This window comes from Brienomyrus brachyistius, chromosome 24 (genome assembly GCF_023856365.1).
Source record: "Brienomyrus brachyistius isolate T26 chromosome 24, BBRACH_0.4, whole genome shotgun sequence".
In the NCBI taxonomy this organism is placed as follows: Eukaryota; Metazoa; Chordata; class Actinopteri; order Osteoglossiformes; family Mormyridae; genus Brienomyrus; species Brienomyrus brachyistius.
This window is the reverse complement of record NC_064556.1, coordinates 2,932,812-2,960,255: the sequence shown is the minus strand read 5'-3', so window position 1 is coordinate 2,960,255 and position 27,444 is coordinate 2,932,812. Positions and strand designations below refer to the sequence as shown.

Genomic DNA, 27,444 nt, shown 5'->3' with positions numbered 1-27,444 from the left:
ACTGCTATCGCAATCGCAAGCCACATGCTGGGATTTCATATAAAATTCATAATTAAGCATCAAAACGGTTCAGAGACTTTTAAAAAAAATGTGTGTTCTGAAGAAATTTGCCAAATTTATGTTAAGCAGTGGGAGGCGGAATATGCCGAGGCGTCTGATTTGCTGAGGCTTGTTCCCGTGGGAACGGCGTACGCTAGGCGGTCTCTGTTACGCGTACGTCCGTGTGGGAGAAGCACGGTAAAGCTATGAAGGTGAGCAGGGCTGTCTGACCAGCTGTCTGTATTTACTGCTCCAGGCTGGTTTGAGGCAGCGGTCACAGTCATCAGATCAGGCAAATACTTCACAGATAGGATTTCACAGATAAGATCTGTGAAATATTAAGATCTACCTTCGTAGAAAAAAACTGACCCAGGTTATTATATTCCGCAGTGCTGCAATTACATTCAGCAGTCAATGTGGGATTTTATTAGACACGGTAAATCTGAGAAATTAGAATCAAATGCAACTATAAAAGGAGACACAATCATTCTGCAGAAAGCAGGCACAAGCAAGACTGGGTTACTTTGGCAGTTTCCCTGAGAAAGAGTCCCCGGTTCGGTTTGTGTGAATGAAAGCGAGACGCTTCCCTACCTTGACGCCGTCGGCCTTCTTGCTGACCCCGCTCTTTCCTCCTGAGCACAAAACAAGGAAAAAGAGAGAGAGAGCGATGAAGAAGGGGACAAAGGCCCCAAAAAGCAACGAGAAGTACATGGTGCGAGCTCTAAAGCAGGTCGCGGGACGTCGAGGAGAAAATCCCAATTAGTAAATAAAGTCCATCGTCTCCAAGGCAGGTTTCGGGATTCCTCGCGTTGATCCCCGTCCACTTCTTCCACTGGCGAAGGAGACGGCCTCACAACTTTAGATATCGCACAGTCTTTAAAGCTAACAGCGGCCCCCAGGAAACACTATCGTCCTTCAAGGAGATAAATTATCCAGCAAATTCCTCCCAACATCCAAAATGGCTCTTTTAACAGATCTCCTGCGCTTGTTGTCCAGCACTTTACAGAAGCTCCTTAGAGGAGCGGTAGCGGATAAGAAAAGTACAACAGGCCCCTTCGTCAATATACAGCTACGCCAAGCATCACGTCTGGCCGTCCTCCTCGCTTGTGCCTCTTCCCACCGCGAAGTAATCGTTTCTTTTATATCTCCTACGGACCAGGAACCTGGTCTTTCCATTTTTATTTTTATCAGCACCTTGCTAACTTTAGCCTTCTCGGGTCAGGTTACATGGAAACCATGAATGGGATGGGGGGGGGGGGGGTGTTTGTGGGATGGGGTCGGGGGGCGGCTGTTCGGCTCCAGTGACCCCCTATTTGCTCTGGGACGAGAGATTGTGCAGAGTTAGGGTGTGTGGGGTGGGGGGACGAGAGAGAGTGCTGGGGGAAACCCCCCCAAGTCATCACATAATTTATGGAGTTGATAAAACTCCTCGGCGTGAGTTATCACGGCCCATCGTGAGTGAGGCGGCTGTAAATCTCCCAGACATCCCCCCCGCTATGTGGAGAGCTACATGGGGGCATGGATCTAAGGATGCTAGGGTGGTTTCCTCTGTACATGAAGCAGAACAAGCCATTCAGATGAACGTTTAGAAGTGGGAGGAGGGACGTCTATTCTGGACTGTAAGAAATTCGAGCCTCGCACCTGGTCTGCTAGCCCCCCCCCCGCTGGCTGTATGCAAAGCCACGCGCTTGAAAATCGAGCCCTGCGGTGCGGCTTGGACTGGGGGGTGGGAATCCACACCATTACCCAGGATGGAAAGACCAGAGGGAGGGGTTAGGTGTGTCTCCTATGTTTGGGGGGGCGAAGGCGCCAGCCGGCAGCTGAGGGGTTATGATGTCACTGGCTGCAGGCGCTAGTGGACGTCAGCAGGAGGACGAGCTCATGCATTAGGGTGAAGGCAGGCAGACGTCAAGCGCAGGAGAAGCTAGCCTCGGCAAAATGGACACGATCAACCCGCATATCGCGCGACTTTTCACGATCGCGGTTTTGAAAATATATTTATACATATTAAAAAAGAAAAGCTTTAAAATTAACCACAATGCACAATTTCAAATTGCCATGCAAAGATCGTAAGAGCGGACTGGGAGGTGTGTGTGTCTGTCCTGGTTTTACGTTGATTAGCAGTTCTGTAATCTAAGCATGATTGAAGCTTGTGGCAGGTTGAGAACAGGTGCATTTGCGAAGCATATAAGGTGTTTCTTATAAGGGCCTTGAGCGTACACAGTTTTGGAGTATCGCAGCAGCTTCTGGAACCAATTTACCGCGGAAGATATGGGGTCACTCTGTATTAATATGTTAGCAAAAGCAAATGCGATAGTGAAGATCATAGCTGTTTTTTTAAAAAAATACAATTAGCACCTCATTAGTCATAAAATGAATACGGTGGGAATAACCGAACAAATGAAAGCAGGACGATGACAGACTATAAAAACCTGTAGTAATTACAACACGGCCCACAGCCGGCAATCATGACCACAACAGGCTGTTAATCATTACCGCAGCAGGCTGCTAATCATTACCGCAACATTACAAAATAATCACACGTGATGTGCAAATGGTCTCCTAATGCAACCACCAGCCTCCACCATCTTTGCAGATCATGCATATGAAGTTCAGGATCCTTTGCCAAGTGTGCCAGTCATTCAGGAGAACCAGTGAAGATAGACAGCTACCTGGCCCGGGTTTGCTCTCTGTAACTGGGGCGGCTGCTCTGGTACCTCTGCTATGTTTGAGATTAAATTATGAAGAAAGTAACTTTGAAATAACTCATTACTATAATTTTATTGTCATTTAAAATCACGTGTCTCTTCTTTGGAAAAAGAATAAATAACATTATATAAATCAGAAAAAAGACACGTTTGCCATACTAAATGCTCAACAGTATGTGCCTGACCCAAGATGGCCGCCGGTGACCTGTGGTCTCCTCCTCCCTCCTGACCGATATTTCACGCTCGCATCTCTACACATTGGAACTCCTCCCCCCACCCCATGCAGCATCCATGCAGCGGCGCAGCACCACATGACCGCAGTCATTCAGCCGCTGCGTCTGCGATAGCAGACGGCTCCTTAGTATGTAGGCCGAAGCGACAGGCTGCCCGGACGTACCTTCACCAAGGAAGAGTCTAAACCGAGATGAAGAGCTTTTTCAAACAGATGGTCAGCAAAACCATTAAGTCCGCGCACGCATAACAGATGCAGCTCTCAAGGTCTCCCGGAAGCATTTTCGCATGAATTTCTGCCGATTGTTTTCTGTTCGTAGGCTGCAAAACAGCCCCATATTCACCCCATTTTTTTGCTTGTTGATTCGTTTTAATTTGGGCTGATTTTCTCCCTCTAAAGAGGCACAGTTGTTATTCGCAATTCGCACTCATGCTGGTGAATCAGAACAAAGAGGCCTATGAGAGTCTCGCACTGGAATAGCTGCATGCTTGGAGAGCACTGCGGCGCACAGCCGGAAACATCTGGAAACCCTCGACTGTCTTCCAGAAGCCGCCGCGGACCGTTCCTCTCGCTGAGTCTCGCGTACGACACAAACGACTTTATTTGTTTCTGTCGAGTCGGGCAAAGGAAGTCCGGGAGCGACATCGGGGCTGACATTCCGACGGAAGGCAGTGTTTTTCCATAGACTTACCGGAAAAATTCCGCGTTGCCAACATGGTGGTAAGAATAGCGCCCTGGAACAAAGCAGACAATGACAGCATGTGTTACAAGCAAGAAACGTGTGAAGCAAATTATCACGAATAGCTGGTATTTTATTTTGGTGATGTTCGCAGGAATCAGGCACAGAAACACGCCAGCGCACAGGTCTGTCACACAGGTCAGCAGTGTCAAGAGCAGTTTTATACTTTTTTACATGTTTTATTTCTTACTTGGTGAGTTATCAGCTGACACTGTGGTTGGAGAACGTGGGCTGGATCGGTTTGAACCAGTGAGGTTTATAACGTTAGCTGTGGGAACTGAATCAAATCTCGAGTCCAGGGCTAAAGATGACTTGTAACTGCTCAGCTCAACAAAAAGCAGGTAGACAAAAAGGTGCTGTACTGTATAGCAAAAATGGGAAAATACGAGATATTACAGTAAAGAGATACCATTTACACAGGCAGTGCAACTATATTTAAACCTATGAGCATTTGTTACACTGTGTTGTGCTATTTAGGCGTCTGTAAGACACAACATGGTGGTGGTGCGCTGCCCTGATGTCTCCAAGGTTAGGGGTTCGAGTCCCATCCTCAGCTTTGTGTGCAGTTAATGTGTCCTCTGCATGCTAAAAGCATGTTATTGGGTAAACTGATGCCTGCAATTGGATATTTTTGTATAAGTGTTTGCCCTGTGATGGACTGGCATCCCCTCCAGGCTGTACCCCTGCCTAGTGCCCTGTGATGGACTGGCATCATGTCCAGGCTGTACCCATGCCTAGTGCCCTATAATGGACTGGCATCCCCTCCAGGTTGTACCCCTGCTTAGTGCCCTGTGATGGACTGGCATCCCCTCCAGGTTGTACCCCTGCCTAGTGCCCTGTAATAGACTGGCATCCCCTCCAGGCTGTACCCCTGCCTAGTGTCCTGTAATGGACTGGCATCATGTCCAGGCTGTATCCGTGCCTAGTGTTCTGTGACGGACTGGCATCATGTCCAGGTTGTACCCCTGCCTAGTGCCCTGTAATAGACTGGCATCCCCTCCAGGCTGTACCCCTGCCCAGTGTCCTGTAATGGACTGGCATCATGTCCAGGCTGTATCCGTGCCTAGTGTTCTGTGACGGACTGGCATCATGTCCAGGCTGTACCCCTGCCTAGTGCCCTGTAATGGACTGGCATCATGTCCAGGCTATACCCCTGCCCAGGGGCGCCGCTAGCAATTTTGGGCCCTATGACAAAATATGAGGTTGGGCCCCCCTACCACACCCATTCAGATCTCTGGGGGCCCCTAAAGGGCGTGGGCCCTTAGAATTGTCCCAACTTTCCCCCCCTTAGCGGCGCCCCTGCCCCTGCCTAGTGCCCTGTAATGGACTGGCATCATGTCCAGGCTGTACCCCTGCCTAGTGCCCTGTAATGGACAGGCATCCCCTCCAGACTGTACCCCTGCCTAGTGTTCTGTGACGGACTGGCATCATGTCCAGGCTGTACCCCTGCCTAGTGCCCAGTAATGGACTGGCATCATGTCCAGGCTATACCCCTGCCTAGTGCTCTGTGACGGACTGGCATCATGTCCAGGCTATACCCCTGCCTAGTGCTCTGTGACGGACTGGCATCCCCGCCAGACTGTACCCCTGCCTAGTGCCCTGTAATGGACTGGCATCCCCTCCAGGCGGTACCCCTGCCTAGTGCCCTGTAATAGACTGGCATCATGTCCAGGCTGTACCCCTGCCTAGTACCCTGTAATGGACTGGCATCTTATCCAGGCTGTACCCCTGCCTAGTGCCCTGTAATGGACTGGCATCATGTCCAGGCTGTACCCCTGCCTAGTGCTCTGTGACGGACTGGCATCATGTCCAGGCTGTACCCCTGCCTAGTGCTCTGTGACGGACTGGCATCATGTCCAGGCTGTACCCCTGCCTAGTGCCCTGTAATGGACTGGCATCATGTCCAGGCTGTGTCCAGTGCTGCCTGGGACAGGCTCCAGGTTCCTTAATAACCTTGTACAGGGTTATTAAGGGATGAAAACAGGGATGAAAGTTGGCTGGATGTTGAAGCAGGTCGTACACCTGATGTTGGCGAGTAAAATTGACGTAACATAATCCTTAAGGAGCCGATCTTGACAAACGGCATATCAGTACAGGCAGTCCCCAGGTTAAGAAAGTCCAACTTACGGACAGCTCGTATTCACAAACGGACTCTCATAATATTATATACAAAAATATAGGTTAAATACAATGGTCTGTAACATACAGTACAGCTACATTTGTAGTTACAATTATGATCACTGTATATTGCTGTACTATCATTATCATTATTGTTATTGCCATTGTTATTATTTTTTTGTTATTATCATTGTTATTATTATTGTTATTGTCGTTGTTATTATTGTTATTGTTATTATTGTTATTGTTGTTGTGATTATTATTGTTGTTATTATTATTATTCTTATTGTTATTATTATTGTTATTGTTGTTATTATTGTTATTATTATTGTTATTATTATTGTTATTATTATTGTTATTATTATTGTTATTATCATTGTTGTAATGTACTGCATTATTTTATTGCTTAGGGGACAGATCATGCGTAACCTGGGCACTTCCCACCCTCCAGTCCCTGGTACCTTCAGCTTCCTCCTGGCATTGAACTTCTTCAGGCACTCCACAGTCTCCTGCCTGTGCATGCAGGATGCCACGGTAGATCGGTGCTGGAGAGAGAGGGGGCAAGACACAGGCGGTCAGCTGGCTTCCCGCTGCCAGCTTCGAGGGCATCTGGGCCTTCCGTCCAGCCCCCGTGTGGCAGTGTGACGAGGCCACACTCACTGAGATCCAGGGGTGTTTCAGGGCCTCTGAGGCGGTGATCCTCTTTGCGGGGTTGATGGTCAGCATCTTGTTGATGAGATCCTTCGCTTCAGGCGTGACAGTGTCCCACTCTGGAGATGGGAACTGGGATGACAGCGAGAACAAGAAATAAGGACTAGAAACACTACATTTAAAGTAAAACAAATCCAACACTTTAGTCTGACTTGACTGGTCTGTTTCCTTGATTGAAAGACTCACCCAGCTGTTTCACATTAACATTAGTGACACGTGCATGATTATAGGAGACTGACCAATCAGCACACAGCAAGAACTCAGTGCTTCAGTGAAATACAGGTGCTTTTAATTGAAATAGTCGTTTACAAACCCCGTCCTGGCTCAAAGTGTCATAGATTATGTGGTGACCCTACTTTAATATTGTGTTGCAACTGAAATGCATGGCAAAGACATAGAAGGTTGAAGCGATGTTCGGTAGTGATGTCTCTGCAACATAGAGATGCTTTGCTGATGGATTTCCAAGCATCGCAGAGACATCGTGCCGATGCATGTGTGCAGTCTGGGTAATTATATTATTATAGTGCTGCAACTGTGACAGACTGCAAGACAATACACTTGTCAAATTTTACCTATAACTGTACCAAATATGAGCTATTCATTGCGCTACTGTAAGGTTGGATGATATTACAGTAGATCATAAACAGAATATTAAAGGAATAGGCTGCATTGGTCTATTAATACGTCCCCGCAAGACAAAAGTAACGGGAACAGGCGCATTTAAATTTCGGTACTTTTAATTGCGTTATTCAATATGAAAAGGACATCACCGCCAAACGCAGTGGAATCACATAACGCATTACTTTGTAGCGCATTACCACCTACACTGTTAGCCCATGAGGTCATTCTTGGATTCCAGTGCCCTTTAAGCGGGAGCTACCTCCTGTCTGAAGTTTACGTCAGCAGACGTTGGTCTACATCGTTTAGGTAACAAGTCCGCATCCCTCAGCGCCACTACGTCTGCCAGCACAAAATAACAAAGATGAGTGACTCACATCATAGGCCCCAGCCTTGATCTGCTGATATAATCGGTGCTGGTCCTCATCCCAAAATGGAGGATAGCCCACCAGGAGGATGTATAAGATGACACCTGTAAGCAGAGACCGGTAAAAAGACGACACAGACCCAACTGCCAGAGATCCATTAGAGATCCAACTGCACACACAGAAATTTCTACCAAAACAGGAATTAATTTGTGAAGCCATAACACCTGTATTTCACATCGAAACATTTCAGACTAAAACAACTAAAGATCAGCCTCTGATTTACTCTGAGAATCTTAAGGAGATTGTGAGTAGATGACTCTCCTCCCATGGAAACCCTCTCTAGCCAACTAGCGCTGCGGCTGCCGTCAGTGTCGCCTTGATCACCGGAGCACCTGCCTCCGCCGTCTTGCCTCTGACTCTCGCGTCGGATTTTCAGATACCATCCAGACATCTAATGATGGAGCCGCCTCCATAGGTAGTTTGGAGATCCCGTCAGGAGCAGAAGGTAGGATCGCACCCCGTGCCAGGACGCTAGCGGCACGTCCTCCCAGCGCACGGTTCAAACGCAAAGTCTGTACCCAGAACGTCAAGGGTGTCATCATTTTCTGGCTTCCATCATATTATATGACATAAATCTCCAAATGCAAGAATTCTGACCTGTTACCACAAGCAACGCAACAAGACCCCCCCCCTCCCAGAAACAAGGCATGTTGACGGGGTAAACACATGTCCTGTTTTTAGGAAGGTTGGCTGTCAAGGAAATCAGCAATGAGCCACCATCGCATGTACGCCCACGGGGACGCCTACGGGCTGAGCGCTTCTGAACCATCTTCCTGCAGTTTCATATCTCCGGGGCATCCAGTATTTACACCCTGATAGTTACAGAATGGCGTGACGCACCCAACACAGGCGCAAACTTCATTAGCTGGCCATGTCCAATGTTACAATAGGTAGGTATTGCTACGGCTCCTACTTCCTGTCTTGTTTCTTTGAAAATGTTCGTCTGAGGCGGGGGGACCGGGGCTGTTACGACTCCTTGCTCAAGCACTTTTTTTTTTGTCCAATTAGGGAGTAGTTAATTGTCCCAAGGGTGTCTTAGAGCGTTGCATGGAACTCCATCCTCATTGTCTTTTCTTCTTCGCGTGGGAGTTATTTCCGTCGGCAGATCATAGGTGGTGGGGCTGAATATAAGGCTAAAACATTCATATTCTTTTACCCACCCACTCAGAAAAACTGTTGAGGAGAAACATAACTGTCTGGAATAAGCCACTGCATACGAATGTCTTTCTGTAACTCCTGTCCAGTAAATATTTGCAGAACGTTCTTCCGTCGCCTTATATCACTCTGTTGAAACTGTACATTTGATTACATACGCTTTTCTTGCCTAATTTAATTGCTAATCTACACTGCTCGGCCAAAAAAAAAAAGGTCGGCATTTGAATTTACATCAGCAAATACTTAAGAGCCAAAGACTAGATCATTATTACAGACCAGCAACGTTACACAGCAACTCAGCTGAGCGCCTGAATCTACTGACTGGCCGGGTTACACCTCCATCCATCAGCAATGGATGTTTCTCTTCCCCGTTGGCATGGGCATATTCCAGGGCAAGGATGCCAAGATTCATTGGGTCCGAATTGTCAAGGGGTGGTTCAGGGAGCGTGAGGAATCATTTTCACGCATGACTTGGTCACCACAGAGCTGTGACCTTAACCGCGTTGAAGGTCTTTGGGATGAGGCTTTATGGAGCGGTTCTACTCACTCGTCGCGGTGAGAAGTGACTGCAAATCTGGATGAAAATAAAGGGTGAGATGTTGCATAAGCCTGTGGAGACAATGCCATTACAAATGTGCGCCGTAATCAAAGCTAACGGCCGTCCAACGGAAAATTCAAATGCCGACTTTCCTTTTGGCCTTGCAGTGTATTTTATTCCACAATCTGTACCTGGGTAACATGACTATGAGTCAATTTCTGACCATAACCTTCACCTGTCCGATTTTATCCACATACCGGATTCTCAAAATGTCATGTAGGGTACAATATTGACATTTATTCAGGATGTCAGCTATAATGCTTCTTATAGCTACAGATTTTAGAGAGAGAGAGGTTAAAATTCCTCAGACAAGCCACCTCCGAAATGCACCAAATTTCCTTTCCGTGCCTGTGAGTTTGGTTCGTTGTTTTCCAGATGCGTAAAACAGAAGCTCAGTTGGTGCCAAAGCGGCGTTTCACTCTGAGGTTGTTATCCAGCAACATTGTGATGGGAAATAATTAGGAGTCATTCTGGGAGGGTGTGCTGTCTCAGCGAGGTGCTGCGCAAACAGACTCCCATAAGCCTGCCGGGCGCCTGCAGGTTGCCAGTTACCAAAAAGAGGCAGCGCTCCTCTCACCACCAACAGCACTGCAGGAAAAGCAATTAGCTGGGCAAAAATGGGTGTTAACGGAGCACAGGTCCCACCTTCACCTCACCCGCGGCCGACAGAGGATCGAAAATGACCAAATCATGGGAAAAAACAGGCAAATGATCATAGCGACATCTTTGCCATGCAGAGGATTTGGTAACACTTTACGTGAGGGGACATGGCAGTACGCCAGTTACCACTGAAGAAGAAATCATGAACAAATACAGCAGCTACTTAAGAAGATGCATCATGATTCATTAATGATGAACAGATATGAGATCAGTATTTCACTCCTGATATTCATTACTATTTCCTTTAATGGTTCCTTAGTAGTTCTCGCAGTAGTTCCCGCAGTAGTTCCTTCAGTAGTTCACAAAGGTGTACAGAACTAACAGATACAGTAACTGCTTGGAATGAACGATGCATCAAAATTTATTAACAATGAACAAACATGAGATCAATATTTTACATGTTATTCATTATTTGTTCCTGCAGTACTTCCTTCGCTGGTTCCTTCAGTAGTTCACAAAAGTTTACGGAATTAACAGATATAGTTCATCACTAATGTCATACATTTCAAGCAAGTACTATATTACAAACATAGAGACTTAGTTTGTGGTTAATTAATGCACAAGTAATAGCATAATGCTACAATATTTGTGCCCCCTCAAGTAAAGTGTTACTGAGAATTTTTATGTTAATGGGAGTTTTAGTGTTTTTTTCCACTGACTTCTGCAGGAATATGGTGCAAAGTGCCTTGGGTTGGTTATCAAACCAGGACACGGATGTCAAAACAAGTTAATACGAAAAAATAAGAACCAGTTTTCAGAAAGATGATGGTAAACAAGGCAGCGTCTCTGTCATGAAAGCACAGCAGGACGCCGGTACGCGGGCAGTTCTCACTCACCGCAGGCCCAAAGGTCCACTGCTTTGCCGTAAGGATCCTTGCGTAGGACCTCAGGGGACAGATATCCGGGAGTGCCGGCAAACCCTGCGCATGCAAACATTTACATTGCAGCCATGAGCAATTCATCACAAACACGTGTCCGGGAGGCACCGGATAATGACCCACAATGCCCTGCTTGGATTGTCTGCCCCTATTGCTAATCCATCTCACTGTCTAGCTGTGCATTTTTATGTTTTGTAGTTTGTTTTGTCTGCTTTGATAATTTCTTAGGACGGACTTTTTTTTTAGGATTACGGCATTAAGCATCATCTAATCCTTGCATCCTAAAATGTTCTGGAAGTTTCAACGAACAGCAATTACAGCAGGAGGAATCTCTTTCTCTCTCCCCCTCCCGTTCAATTGACTTAATTATTTCAATAATTGTCTTTAAACTGAATGGAGGAGACTGCAGTTACGTTAATCACACTCAGAGTTACACCTCCAGAACTCTCGTGTTAATTCGTTTTCGGTGTAGAATACATATTGTGCCTCTGTGTGCGCAGTGACAGGACAACTGAAGTAATTATCCTTTTGCTCAATGGATAAAAAAACATATTCTATACTTTAAATTTCTTTCTTCTGCCTTTTTACCCGACTCCATTGCTTAACTCTTTCAGAGTAAGTGTCGTTACGATAATAGGGGACCGTGGAAGTCGCTGTGTTATTCCACTGGTGGATGTTGCTATGGACGACACAGGCAGCATCTCCCGGGGGGGTGGCACGGGGAGCCCCCACAAAAAAAATTTGGTCGTGACATTTGCGTGGTTGGTTTTCTGTCACTTATTAGCACATCAAAGTCCATATTGGTCTAGCGTCATATTAGCGTTTATAACTGTGAGTCCTTTCCGAAATGAAATCACGAACACATTCTAATGAATGGAAATAATGGGTTGCCATATGTGTGGAGCCTGTTCGCCCACAGTTGTGGGTGGCACGTTCGGCTGTTTGGGGAATCACGGTCAAATGTGGCAGCCGGGTTTACTGTTCTTGCGTATCGGTCAGGTTACAGGATCCCGAATCTGTGTGCACTGTACAACAACACACATTAGCCAGCAATCTAACGGAAAGTTAGCTCTGCTAGCATTATACGTGCATTATAATGTACAATTTATACATGCAAGTTATAATGTGCAATTATAATATACATATATCCACAGTGCTATACATATATTTATATATGCACTCTGTACATATATACATACATATACTCTATGTATACACACATACATATATATACATTTATATTTTTCAATATACTATATTTATACCCATATTTACGTTTCCACATTTTACACTGTACTATTGGTGCAGTTTTGATTATATTGTTTTTCATTTTTGACGCGCTTATCTTGTACTGTCCACTTTCTGCCGCGACGATGCAAATTTCCCACTTGTGGGACTAATAAAAGATTGTCCTGTCCTGTCCGGTCCTGTCATTAACATCATATTGACTGTGGTGACCTAGTGATTAGGGAAACCCACTTGTGCTCAAAAAATTGCTGGTCCGAATACCTGCCCAGCAAACGTGCCACTGAATTAGCCGCCCCCTGCTATGTCACCTACGGGTCACTTTCACTTCTAAAAGTGAGCGTCCCAGAGCTGAAACCGGCAGATAGGAAACAACAAAAACAGCTATCTGACAGCGGAGGAGATCAGACAGACGAATGATCTTTTTCCCTTGTTCTTTATTTATTTATCTTGACCTCTGACGGTCTTTGGGATGCGTGTGGGTGTACGCGGTGAGCAGGGAGACTGAGCCAAATGGACTGAGCTTGCCTTTTAAGACGGTTAAGATGTCAGCGCCTGTCAAGGGCACTCAGAGGCACTGCACTGGGCGAATCCTCACGTGCCGTTTCAGTTCTGATGCAAGTAATTGGATTAAAAGGTTCCGTTTTGGAACCTGGCTGCAGTTTTCTCTTTATACGTTTTTAATACAAATTTATTATGAATTATCACACTCCAGTCACCTCCTGTCGCCCAAAGACATGGGTGTCCTACTGCCAGGTCCCCTATGCTACCTGAGATTGGCTCCAGACCCCCCGTGACCATAACCAGGATAAAAATGATGGACTACCTCTTACTAAAGACGTCCTTTTATTGGATTCACGCAGAATATATTTCCTTAATGAAATGTTTTTTTCTTAGAGGTCCCACTTAAATATTAAAACCGTGTTTCACTTATTTGCGAGTGGATGTGACATTTTCCGCCGGCTGCTGTCTGTCATCATGCTCGTGTTTTCCCTCCCCAAGTTGACCCTTTCACGTGCGTAGCTACGAGCTGCGTCGGCCATTACCAAACCAGGCCTGCTGCTCTCCCTCCACCTCGATGGCCAGCCCGAAGTCCGCCAGCTTGACGGCTGCTCCTTTGGACTTGGACGCCAAGAGCAGGTTCTCCGGCTGCAGGAAGACGAGCGCGGGGTCAGGAACCGCAGTGGAGTCTGACTCTCCACTAGGTGACGAGCACCACTGCGGCTGCAACACTTCCAAATGTGAAATATCCTACCGCCCACCAGCTCCACCCACGCAGCTAAACACTGCCCTTCCCTCGCTGTTTTGCATATTGTACCGTGTTTAACACACACACACACACACACACACACACACCCGCCCACGAGCCTCTGTTGTTGCAGCACAGTTTTTTGAGCGCAGATATATCTCCGGGCCACATTTCTGGACGCGTGCTTGTCGCTATGCGCCCGTCGAGCAGGTGGTCGCAGCCTTGCGGTCGCTCCCTTTCGTGTCCTGTGGGAATTTCCCCAAACGGTGACGGCAGCTTGCATCAGGAAGCTGGCAGGTTGCCGTGCGGACAGGGAGATGTCTGGATCTTTGCCGTGGCACATGTACGCGTGGGACGTACGACACAAACACCATGGGAAAGCACCCGAATTAAACGAAAAAGGTGGTCTTCACCAAAAGTGTTCCGTAGCACAGTTGTACTACCCCTCCCCCAGGAGAGTCATGTGACCTGGTTTATCCATAATGACTGGCTCCATATGTCTCTCACTGATTCGCTCCCTGTACCTTGGAATTCAGAGTATGTACACATGCCCGACTTGCGAGTCTCCCTTCCTTGATTGGTTAACTTGTTAATTATCCGTTCTGTAGCTATTTGGTTTTTGTTGTGTTGCCCTCATTCCTTCCCAGTCTCCCCAGTATATCCCAGAGAAAGGTTCTCGTAACCCCAGTGACAGCTGCCAGGCCCCTGTCGCCTGGCCCCGTTTGGAGCCGAGGCATCTCCGCCGTCGTTCAGGAAGAACGGCACGCCGACCTGCATGTCATCTCCCGAGCGAGCAGCCAAGACCCGAACTGCTGTCTGGGCTCCTCCGCCCGCCGGGACGGGCCCCGATGACAGCGCAGAAAGGCTCGCGGAAATGCCTGAGCAGACGCGCCGCTCCGGATCACCTCCCCTCTCCCACTGCGACGTCCAGATGGCCGAGGATCATCTGGCTGCCTGCCGTGTCACCGGGAAACCCACGAAACCTGAAGCTGGCCTCCTTCCTCGGCTCCTTTGCCTCCTCCTCCTCCACCCCCTGCTCTCTCACACAGGGAACCCCCCCCTCCACCTTACCCCACACTCCCCACCTCGTGAACACATTAGGATGGCTCCCATAATGCCCTGCGGTTCAGCTCTCTACATAACCTCACTCGGGGAGTTACAGGGGTGTCAGGGAAGGTGTGTTGGCGATGCTGGAATGTAACCCACCTCTCCTAACTGAGGTCCCCCCCCCCCCCACACACACACACACAGGCTCCTCCACCTTCCTGGCAGCAAATACTTATGCTGATACAAGCAGATGTACTTGGTTGGGGCTGAGAATGTGAGCAGTCTCTTACGCACGAGAGCGTAATGTGAGGTAGGACAGAGTAAGTCCCATAATGCAGAGGGAGATATATGCATATTCATATAAATACCACTGTGGCACTGTAAGTCTCAGGCAGTCAAAGAAAACAATGTTATCTTGATGTTTATATAATACCAGGATTTCATGTCTCTTAAAATGTGTCAGCTTAGCTGTTTTAGAGCCTGACCTCGAGTAACCCAATATCTGCAGTCACTAGTAGTACAGTGCGTCTGAATACCTTAATTAACTAAGTAATGAATTACATGAACACTGGTGATATGATGGTTGGGGCGCCCCTTGTGGAGAGCTTTGGGAACTGCAGCTGGGTTCTTCTACTCTTCCAGGAAGATATTAATACGTCATGTGAGGACAGAGGAAATTCTTGTTTTCTTATTAACATCGATTTGTATATATTCTTACGCTAAATAGTTTTTTTTTTCCTGAACAATTATACATGTATTGTCCAAATAAACAGCTTTAAGCATAATTTATTGGCAACCCAAGACTGCATAGTACGGTGCGTGTTGCTGAATGAGCAATCGTTCTGTCTCCTTCTCGGTACAGAACCATCCCCTTCATCAGGTGATTGATAAAGTCATTAACGCAGAAGGGCATGTTCTGTTTTGGACGTATTCTCTCTTACAGTGATTGATGTTTCGTTGCATTTAGTGAGTCGGGACACATTTAGAGGGTAAAAAAACACAAGAGATCTAAAGCCAAAAAACCTCAAAGGAACGTTATTTTGGGTAACTCATCATAACCAGAAGCTGGGAAACATCGCTGCTTTCACTATCCAGCTCCTGACATACCAGCTGTACTCTCGGTGACAGGACCTTCCTAAAACATACACCCCTCTCTTGACCCCCTGTGGTGCTCTGCTCACTCCCCACAGACAGTGGGGTTGGAAACAATTCAGCCCGGTGTTCTAGATGCGACTTTCCCGTCCAGACCTCACGGAACCTCATATACAGCACAACTAGGCTACCAGGAAAAAAAATTGGTCAGGCTTCCTCGTAATATGTTAGAGTTCTGGGAACCAAAACTTCTTGCAATCCAACAAAGAACTTTCCTTAAATTCCCAGAGCTCACAATGTCCCCAGAAAACCTCTCAAAATCATATACCAGACTGATCAAATGTCGAAAAGTTTGCTCTTAAATTAACTGAGATGTGAGAAATTGGGTCAATGAGATACAGCATATAGCAACTAAACCAAACTCAAAACTTAGCCCCTGCCTAGTTGGTCTGTTCGGGTCCGTTGGGTTCTGTGAATGTAGCTTCATCATGCCATATTCATAATCAATGAGCTGCTGAATACAGTTTATATATTCAATGTTTGACTTGACCAAACGCTTTTCCTAGTCCATGGAAAAGTAGTTCTTCTCCACTCCATTTGGATCATGCTGATTCCGCAGTTCGTTTTACATGTGCTGACAGCCCACGTTCAGCAGCGAATGCACTCTGCATTCTGTGCCTTTACTTCTACGTGGCTGCTTGTCAGTGCTGTGTGCAGTAATGTCGGGTGGCATTTTCAGCAGAAGGCATCCCACAGCCATCCAGGGAGGCGGGTAATATCTGGGGCTCCTCTGAGGTGGAGGACGGGTTCCACGCCAAATTCATAAGAGTGCGTCCAGCCCAAGTGGAGAAAGCAGCAGATGTTGTTTGTGCAGCTAGTTCCCTCCCGAGCCAGCCTCCCTACAGACTCCACCCAAAAGCGCCGCTCCCGAGCCAGCCTCCCTACAGACTCCACCCAAAAGCGCCGCTCATGAGCCAGCCTCCCTGCAGACCCCACCCAAAAGCGCCGCTCCGGAGCCAGCCTCCCTACAGACTCCACCCAAAAGCGCCACTCCCTAGCCAGCCTCCCTGCAGACCCCACCCAACAGCATCACCCCCCCTTCTAGTCATCAAAACAGCTCTTTGTGGGGGTCCACTGATCGTTTTGGTAACACTTTACTTGATGGGTACAAATAGCATAGTATTATATCATTACTAATGTACTTAAATAACCACAGAGTCTTAGCTACATACTGATCTCATATTCATTGATCATAAATGAATTGTGATGTAACTTTCACTTCAAGCAGATACTATATTTGTTACTACATCTGTTAATTCTGTAAACCTTTGTGAACTACTGAAGGAACTACAATACTAAGTAACTACTGCAGGAACAGGTAATGAATAACACTAGTGAAATACTGATCATGTTTATTCATAATACTCATATATTATCGTGACATCCTTTGTCTCAAGTAGCGACTATAATTGTTCATGATTTGTACTTGTGTAAGTAACTATTTATCACTATTTGTGCCCTGTCAAGTAAAGTGCTACCATAATTGGACTTAACATTTCTTCACTTGATTCCTTTTTTGCCAGACAGGTTGGATGCTCAGGTGGTGCTGTCTGTGCAGAGAGACAATGGGGAATGTCCAACACCATCCTCACCACTGGTGAGTATGGTGCCATCTAAAAGGAGTGCTGAACCATTAAACAGGCAGTCTACCATATACTAATACCTCCTGGGAAGTAATGGACAAAACCACACTTCATGAACCATTTGCTGTATTTTGTGACCCCACTAGATGGCGCTCTTGGTTTGCTTTGGGGCATGCGTTGTGCCCTTTTTTGAACAGAGAGCAACATCTAGTGGGGTCAAAAAATACAGCGAATGGTTCATGAAGCATCATTACAGTATGTCCATCGCTATTCCTGGGTACTGCCTTCTGACCCAACCACATCCCCACAATTGCCCTGAGTTTGGGGGCATCCATTTTAACCATGTTGGGACACAGTTGGGACACAGTTGGGAGTGACGTCAGTTACTATACATATGACAGTTCCCTTTTGGTTACTGAAATATCAGTCTGGTTTATTTCGATGATTTTCTTGCCAGAAACTCATCTCTGTTAACATTACACTTTAATTTTATTCATGTCAGTCCCACCCATCCCAGACCCCATAAATCCCTCACAAGCAAAGTTTTGTAATTGGCTGTTATGAAGCTTTTCTGATCACCGTAAAGCCCCTGTGTTTGCCATCCCAAATGAAAAAACATTTTCATTCCCAAAGCTTCAGAATAACATTTATTAGGTCCTTTGCGCCCTGTAGACAAAAAGCAGTATCTGGCTGTTCATTCTTCATCTTTTTTCCAGATGCCACCCTGCTCTAACAAGGAATAGGACGGGGAAACATCTACTACTGAGTGGATCTTTAAACAAATGAGTCACCCCAAGGCTTTTTTTGTGAGACTTCAATCAGGAGGAAAAATGTGCAGCCTGAATGAAATGACAAAATGCATCCCGGCGAACAAATAATTCTAATTCAAAAGTTTTTCAATGTGAAATCAATGTGAAAACATTGTCGTTTTGCAAATACTCAGATTATCCTTCCATCGATTTCGTTCCACCTGCTCTTGAATAATCGGTTAAAGGGTATAAGTAAATATGCCAATAGTGCTTCCAGACTGATGGATTCTCACATGTGAATTTTGTTCCACGCATTCTCCTCAGAACTTCCTGGCGAGTGCAGGTGAGACAACCGAAGTAGACCGTGTCTTACCTTCAGATCGCGGTGCACCACCCCCATCTGGTGACAGTGCAGGACGGCCTCAAGGATCTGCTGGATGCAATGACTAATTGAAAACAAAAGAGCTTAAATCCAGTCTGACAGTTTGACCAGTGACTCAACATTTCACCTACTGGTTGATTTGATAAACAGGTGAAAACTTCAACAGATTGAGCTGGAGTATGTCCTTGTACAAAATGTGTATTGCTCTAATTTACAAGTGAAAACCACTGCCCATTATCCTGGAATACAGCAAGAAAGGTCTAGAAATGATAAACATGCATCTATTTATTATTATTATTATTATTATTAGGCGCTATCCAGTTAGCTCTGAAATGTTCATAAAAGTGGAGGTTTCTTTAAGACAGCGAGTAAAGCAGAGCTTCACCAAACAAAATGAATAGGAAAAAAAGGTAACATTCCTGACACATAAAATATATTTTGTTATATTATAGATCTATATTTTCATTCCTCCAGAGCTCTGGCTTTTGTCTGGCCTCCCAAAGGTGCTAACATTTTACAGTTTGCATGCGCTCAAATTCCACGTGTGATGTGCGGCTTTCCGATGCACGAAGAACACAGGCCATCTACTACCTGGCGTCTGCTTCACTGTAGTATTCTCTGGCCACGATGTCCTCAAAGAGTTCTCCGCCTGTCACACTGGAGGAGAGCACAGGAAGGAGGCAGTGAGGAGAAGCCATTCATCTACATGTGGTATTGATCGTGTGAGGCGGTTCACTGTTGTCTGGCCTGTGCTTTTCCAGACTGAAATAGATTAATACGAATCACAATAAACATGTCACAACACATTTAATATGGTTTTTGCTAATGTTAATACTCATCTTTCCAAGTACCTACCTGTCCCAAATTTGAGTATAAGTAGGAGGCGTTTAAAAATGGCCTCCTACTTGCTGTTTGCCCATAAAGACCAGATTTGTGGAAAACCTGGGCTGTTGTTGACCTATGGATGGGTTCTCCCGGCTGGCCATCAAATTCTACTGGCCTATCAGAGTTGGCAGAGAGCTCATTGGTGGATCAGTAATCTCTTCTTTTCCCTGATTGGTCAGCTTGTAGGATGGCCCGCCCTGAGCAAACTCTGGGCAGACTTAGATAGGGTCCGTTCCGCCTTTTGGTAATTATTTCTCCACGCTAACAGCATTACCGAAACATTGCAAATTTGAATTTTAAAAGTTTTTAAAGTATAAAACAAGGACATGAATAAATATTAAGCAGCAGAGCAACATTAGAAGACTAATAGATGGTACTTACGATATAATTCAGACACCAGTTACCCAGTGTAACAGAGTATAATGCAATGTGGTCTTACATTTCAAATTTCTGTTTTGACAAATTCTACCTTACAGACTGCCTGAAGTTCCCTCAGAATCCATTAAATGTGTTGTGAGTTGTGAGCCTCTCTTACTCTATAAACAGCACTAGTCTACCTCAGCGATTGGATCCTGTTACATTCCTGCTCCCACCATCATTTTATTATTAAGGTTGTGCCTTCCTTTGTCTCATTATAGTCACAGTTAGTGTGTCATTCCCATAACCGGAAGGTTGTGTGTTCAATGCTTACTCTGGGTGTGCTGCTGTTTCTTTGGGGGGGAGGTGGCTCATTGTAGTGAATTTGTCATTGCATTTAAGTAAAGTTAAAAATAATTGTTAGGGGTTTATTTAAACCTCATACTTCCATTCTGTTCGCATCACTAGCGGCTTTAAGGCCGAGGCTGGTATAACATTTTGGCATCCTTACCTTCTTAAGGGTAATTCCATAGTTAGGTAGCATAAAAACTCAAACGTGACAGATTCACCTCCACTGGTGATAATACTTTCTAATCCTGACGGAATTCAGTGCTGCTGAAATGCACTGCTTCACTGCCTCTGTCCTACACTCATTAATTACAGAAACAGATTCTTTATATCCATCTCAGGTCTACTTGGGGTTATTTTTGTTTACTTTATTCAGGGTTCATTTGCTTAGTTTAAACACAGAAACCCATCAAAATGTGCCTTTTAATGCATCATTCTATTGTGGGGAAAATACTCACAGGTCGAAGATGAGATAATGATGTCCTTCCTCAGAGATGCTGTCGTGGAGCCGCACTGAAAAGAGACAGGATTTTGTTGCAGTTACGTCTGACGTTGTTAAGACGGGACATCTCTCCGCATTTCTTCTGCGAGACAATAAACGATCATAGATTGGAGCGCGACGCCTCAGTTCCGCCACGTGATGACGACGTCACTGAAGTGCCGCGATTTTATGAAAGACGCAATCCTCTGAATGACTCGGGGTGCTCGAGCAATTACTCTGGTCACTGACAAACCACTTAACCGCCTTTAAGGTTTACACTCAGGCCATTTTTACAGCCATTCATTTACAGTCCACATAAAGACCCAAAGTCTAGGTTAGACCCGGCCTAGTCGATGTCGGTACAGTTACTGAGTTTCTGGCTTCTGCATTCTGATACTAAAGAATCGTCTTCGAATCACCCTTTACTCCCACCTGATCTCCCCCCTTCCCAACACCTCCATTACCACCACGTGTGAATGACTCCTGCACTCCATGTGTGTGGGCATTCATGCACCGCCAGAGGACACAGGTACAACTGTGTGGGTGCGGAGCACGGAAAGAACAAGAGAACGAACTGCGGTGCATAACTCCTTCGCCTGCCAAGCCCCATCCATAGCAACGCTTCAGGATTACATAAGCCGCAAACAGCGATTTCGTTCCTTTTAAGCAAACTGATCGCCACGTCAATGGCTGCCAGGGAAAAAAAAGGAAGAATGACAGAACACCCCCCACTTCCTCGTGTTTGTGTCGCATCCCCAGCCCCTCGTTCCTCTTATCACCTCTGCCCCCCCCCCCCCCCCCCGGCACAGGGGAGTTTCGGAGGAGAATGGCTGTCGCCGTGGATACTTACGGCCACTTCGATGATTCATTTTATCACGTCGGTTCGATGCTGGCCGCCGCTAACGACCGAATGAGCACCGGCCTTCGCATGTCACATTCACAGTGTAACACGCTCTAGGCTCTAGGGCACGGCCAGTGCTAGGGGTTCGAATCTTCAAAGACGCCCCACTGCTATATAAATACCGACTTGCGTAAAATACTTGGCTTCGCTAATACATGCTCGGCAACTGCAAGGGACCAAAGGGAGATGTTTTGCGCGATCCAGGCTCAAGAAAAGAATGAAATATCTGGATCTGCAAGCTAACATGGAACTCATGTTATTGCCATAGATTTTAGGGCGTATTATTTCCTGTTTCTCGACTCATTCACTTTAATGTAGTTACAATGGCATTCTGTGCGACATTGTGTCCACACTGACTGGATATTTTTTAATGGGTCACTATCATCTGATAGATGGATGCTTCTCAACAGAGGCATCACACACTAATCTGCAGTCTCTGGGAGTGACAATCCAGAGGTATCAAAGCAGAGTATATCGTGGAGCTTTCTTCATTTTGCCTTTCAAGCCCCGACACTTCTAAAAATCTATGTTCACATACTGGGTTTCTACAAAAAAAGGCAATTCTGTGTAACAGGATTGGGATAAAACGACATGTGACCTGAGTGATGGGGCCTTCTGGAAATGTAGCAACATTGTGGCTTGCTAACGGTTAAAGGAAATTTAAATAAATATTAATTCGTACAGGGATGTGTTGAATTAGCTGACACTGATATCTACGTGCTACATTTTCACGCTGCTCTTTGCCCCGTGAATCAGTGAAGGAATTTGTGTTTCCTTTGTAGGCCAGGGAATGGCAGGACCAGGGAACTGTTACCTGTTTGACTCACGGAAAGGATGGTAGGAGTTCATGTTACCTGCTCATCCTGCTTCATTTTATTATGGTTATGCTTAGTCTTCTTTGCATCCGTTTATTGTGGTTGACAGAAAGAGTACCGGCAGCTCTCGACTTACGTAAAACTGACTTCAGTAAAACCGGACTTATGCAGAAAAATGTCCGGGATACCTAGAGTTTATGGAAATCACTCAAAAACGCAGCATGTGCTTGTTAGTAAAATTACACTCATCTTTAGATTTATTTAACAAGTGTTCTTTAGTACATATTAGCTTGCTAGCAGTTCCGGTCCTTGAAGGCTGGTCCGCACCACAGTTTGCAGATTTCCCAGCTCAAACACACCTCATTCAGCTCACCAGCTAAGTGCCAGGTTTTGCGGGTGCATTTGAGCAGGGAAATCTGCAAACTGAGTTGCCTTAGCAGAATAAATTTAGGATTATTCGTATTTTCCGTTAATCATTGTTAACAAGCTGGCTGATACTCACACGTGAAAGTAAATATTGCATGTGGCACATTCACTGTGGGTAATGTTTAAATCACATCACACTCATCCAGTTGCAATTTTATTAAAGACTGCTTTGAGGAATCGTAATTACGATCACGTTAACATTTGTGCTTCTTTTTATTAAAGGGTGTCTCCTGAGCACTTACGTAATTTTTATGAAATTCTCCATGAAATTGGATTTAAATTCAATTTAGAATGATAACTCTGAGTTACTGAGTGTGTGTCAGTTTGGCTGTGTGCTCATTCCCTGTTAGCTAATGATTATTCAGCAATATATCAGTTCATTGTTTATCCAAAGTTCCTTAAAAATACTTATTAAATGATCCTTTTCACCAAAGCCAAACAATTATGGCGTATATTAAATATACATTTGGGAATATGAGTATAAGAAGTGTCACATTATTGCATTACTTATGTGAACAAAATTGATTAATTCTTAATAATTGTCGCATTAAAATGACGTAGAATTTGAAACCTGCTAATTACTCTCCCGTCATGTTAGATGTTATAATGTCCTTATGTGTTGATGTGTCGTTTTACATTTGGAATGCGGTGTCTCTCAAGAGGTCATGAAGACTACTTATGATGAAATAGTATGAAATCAACACATGTATATGCCAAATCTGACAACACGCTTGGCATTTTTTACCTTTGTTTTCCCTCTGTGACAGAAAAATAACTATCCATCTATAACTAAGGCTTAGCTAACATGGGGTCACGGCACTAACATGAGACTTATCTCAGGAAGCGCGAGGGAGGGCCAGTCCATCAGAGAGTACATGAATATACATAATGGGCAACTTAGAAAGACTAACTAGCCGAACAGCATCAGGGGGGCCAGTCCATCAGAGAGTACATGAATATACATAATGGGCAACTTAGAAAGACTAACTAGCCGAACAGCATCAGGGCGGCCAGTCCATCAGAGAGTACATGAATATACATAATGGGCAACTTAGAAAGACTAACTGACCTAACAGCATCAGGGGGGCCAGTCCATCAGAGAGTACATGAATATACATAATGGGCAACTTAGAAAGACTAACTAGCCGAACAGCATCAGGGGGGCCAGTTCATCACAGAGTACATGAATATACATAATGGGCAACTTAGAAAGACTAACTAACCTAACAGCATCAGGGGTGCCAGTCCATCAGAGAGTACATGAATATACATAATGGGCAACTTAGAAAGACTAACTAGCCGAACAGCATCAGGGATGCCAGTTCATCACAGAGTACATGAATATACATAATGGGCAACTTAGAAAGACTAACTAGCCGAACAGCATCAGGGGGGCCAGTTCATCACAGAGTACATGAATATACATAATGGGCAACTTGGAAAGACTAACTGACCTAACAGCATCAGGAGGGCCAGTCCATCAGAGAGTACATGAATATACATAATGGGCAACTTAGAAAGACTAACTAGCCGAACAGCATCAGGGGGGCCAGTTCATCACAGAGTACATGAATATACATAATGGGCAACTTGGAAAGACTAACTGACCTAACAGCATCAGGAGGGCCAGTCCATCACAGAGTACATGAATATACATAATGGGCAACTTAGAAAGACTAACTGACCTAACAGCATCAGGGGGGCCAGTTCATCAGAGAGTACATGAATATACACAATGGGCAACTTAGAAAGACTAACTGACCTAACAGCATCAGGGGTGCCAGTTCATCAGAGAGTACATGAATATACATAATGGGCAACTTAGAAAGACTAACTGACCTAACAGCATCAGGGGGGCCAGTTCATCAGAGTGTACATGAATATACACAATGGGCAACTTAGAAAGACTAACTGACCTAACAGCATCAGGGGGGCCAGTTCATCAGAGAGTACATGAATATACACAATGGGCAACTTAGAAAGACTAACTAGCCGAACAGCATCAGGGCGGCCAGTTCATCAGAGAGTACATGAATATACATAATGGGCAACTTAGAAAGACTAACTAGCCGAACAGCATCAGGGATGCCAGTTCATCAGAGAGTACATGAATATACATAATGGGCAACTTAGAAAGACTAACTAGCCGAACAGCATCAGGGGTGCCAGTTCATCAGAGAGTACATGAATATACATAATGGGCAACTTACAAAGACTAACTGACCTAACAGCATCAGGAGTGCCAGTCCATCAGAGAGTACATGAATACACATAATGGGCAACTTAGAAAGACTAACTAGCCGAACAGCATCAGGGATGCCAGTTCATCAGAGAGTACATGAATATACATAATGGGCAACTTAAAAAGACTAACTGACCTAACAGCATCAGGAGTGCCAGTCCATCAGAGAGTACATGAATATACATGATGGGCAACTTAGGAAGACTAACTAGCCGGACAGCATCAGGGGGGCCAGTTCATCACAGAGTACACGAATACACATAATGGGCAACTTAGAAAGACTAACTGACCTAACAGCATCAGGAGTGCCAGTCCATCACAGAGTACACGAATACACATAATGGGCAACTTAGAAAGACTAACTGACCTAACAGCATCAGGAGTGCCAGTCCATCACAGAGTACACGAATACACATATTGGGCAACTTAGAAAGACTAACTGACCTAACAGCATCAGGGGTGCCAGTTCATCACAGAGTACACGAATACACATAATGGGCAACTTAGAAAGACTAACTAGCCGGACAGCATCAGGGGGGCCAGTTCATCAGAGAGTACATGAATATACATAATGGGCAACTTAGAAAGACTAACTAGCCGGACAGCATCAGGGGGGCCAGTTCATCAGAGAGTACATGAATACACATAATGGGCAACTTAGAAAGACTAACTAGCCGGACAGCATCAGGGGGGCCAGTTCATCAGAGAGTACACGAATACACATAATGGGCAACTTAGAAAGACTAACTGACCTAACAGCATCAGGGGTGCCAACCCTCATGCATCTGGCATGACACTCACATTTTCTGACTCCCACGCAAACTGTACAGAATATTTACCAGGTAATAAAACGGCTACATGCATTTAAATGCGCGTGCAGACCCGTCTTGATCTGAAAACCTCACGCCAGCCAGCTGGCCAAAGTTGCCGACCCTGCGGCATGTCTCTGGGTGGGGGCACCCGGAACTGGCAGCATCCAGATGAAGCACAGTGAGAACACAGGAGTCCTACACATACACAGCAGAGTCAGGATTCAGAAAGGCAGCCCTCACTGTGCAGGCATGCAGTGGGTTAGGGGGCTGCGTCTGTGATTAGAAGGTTGTTAGTTCAAATTCCTAAGCAACTGGGTCCCTAAGCAAGGCCCATAGCTCCCAATTTGGGCTGGAACTGGCATACTTGTAAAATGTATGTAGCTTTGGGTAAAAGCTTCCACTAAAAAAATAACAAATATATGGAATATGGATAAATATATAGGGAGTGCCATACTAGGTAAGTCTATCACAGATATTAATTTTCACAAATCTAATATAGCTGACAATATATAAAAATGTCCTCTCTTTGAAGTCGCAGATTTAAAACTGATTAATAGATGCCCCAGTTCCATAATATCCCTTAATACCCTCAATAAGTAAGGAAAAGAAATCAGTAAGAAGTCTCTTGTACTTAGACAGCAGCAATTATGCCTGACACACATCATATTCTATACCATTTCCTTAAACGACGCGATAACGGGCCGTCGAAGGCTCACTAGGCATCATTAGAGTGCTCGACTTTGCCCTTACGTTCCCTCGCTTCCACAATAGCTTAGCCGTCGCTGATGATGTCATGAACCCGATTCTCCCTAGATATTTGAATGGCCACTTCCTCCTGGACGCCTTCACTAACTTGGCCCTCCTCAGTGACTTCTCTGCTCTTCTTAAAGCCGGTCATTCGCTGCTAAACCAAGTACTCTATCCCGCACACACCTGGTGACCCCCCCGTGCCATCTCACTAGCCTCCCCTGTCTCTTTCAGGGCCCCCCACCCTGTATAATCTCTCTAACTTGCATGTCCCCTGATCTAAAGTCACATGACTTCCCTACAGTGTATAAGATGTCACGGGTTCACTGTACAGTTGCGAGGGACCATAGGATGGTACCACTTCTCACTGCCTGTTACTTTAGCCGAAGCTAAATTATCACTGTCCTATGAAAAACACATTTCTCTAAAAATCCATCATTTTGGGAGCATAAAAAACGTATAAAATAAATAATAAGACAAATGTAAAACAACTCGATGAGACGCCTTAGCACCACAAACAGAAACCCAGCTTTCCACAAGCGCCAGTGTACGGCTTAACGCTTTAAATGGACATACGGGTATTGTTGTCAGAGGGGCAGATTTGTCAGCGTCAACAAGATGGGAACGAATCTTGATTTATAATCACAGTCATAATTACAATGAGGTTAGTTGGCTATTTAGCTAGCAACATCGTTAAAATTGGCAATGTAAAGGAATCCACAGACGCCGCCATCATGCCTCGTTAGCGCAGTCGGTAGCGCGTCAGTCTCATAATCTGAAGGTCGTGAGTTCGATCCTCACACGGGGCACTCGAATACTTTCTGCAGTTCCGTTACGCAAATAGGGTCTGTGTTCTGGTATAATGACAATGACAGAGTCTTTTCATTGGCCAGTCAGATCTCAAGCGCCATCAGTAGTCAGAGGAGAACGGACCTATTGCAGCCATAGTAAAAAGTCGCAGTTGTCAAAAAGTGGACATACGCGGTTTTCAACACGCACTGACAATACGGCAGCCATTCACCTCCCAGTCACGGTGGGAAATGCGATCTCTCTCACCAGTACTCAGGCCACTTCATAGCGTACATTTCAGAATTTACTATTAATATATATACTGACATTTTTCCCTGGGATGCTCACTA

The 27,444-nt window shown here is 45.4% G+C and overlaps 1 protein-coding gene and 1 non-coding gene across 4 annotated transcripts in view; one reads left to right on the top strand and one right to left on the bottom strand.

Moving 5' to 3' along the window:
• Positions 1–27,444, bottom strand: part of camk2a (calcium/calmodulin-dependent protein kinase II alpha) — a 58,788-nt gene that overhangs the window by 11,647 nt on the left and 19,697 nt on the right. For all 3 annotated transcript variants that reach the window (XM_048994768.1, XM_048994769.1, XM_048994770.1), the window contains exons 4-13: positions 20,340–20,394; positions 18,883–18,948; positions 18,283–18,355; positions 13,176–13,278; positions 10,843–10,926; positions 7,543–7,637; positions 6,497–6,619; positions 6,298–6,381; positions 3,671–3,713; positions 631–671 (exon numbers count right to left, since the gene is read on the bottom strand). In XM_048994768.1, the coding sequence (XP_048850725.1) occupies positions 631–671; positions 3,671–3,713; positions 6,298–6,381; positions 6,497–6,619; positions 7,543–7,637; positions 10,843–10,926; positions 13,176–13,278; positions 18,283–18,355; positions 18,883–18,948; positions 20,340–20,394 (767 nt within the window). The remainder of the gene's footprint in view (positions 1–630; positions 672–3,670; positions 3,714–6,297; positions 6,382–6,496; positions 6,620–7,542; positions 7,638–10,842; positions 10,927–13,175; positions 13,279–18,282; positions 18,356–18,882; positions 18,949–20,339; positions 20,395–27,444) is intronic.
• trnam-cau (transfer RNA methionine (anticodon CAU)) lies at positions 27,042–27,114 on the top strand. Its single transcript has one exon. It is a non-coding gene; the product is annotated as a tRNA-Met (tRNA).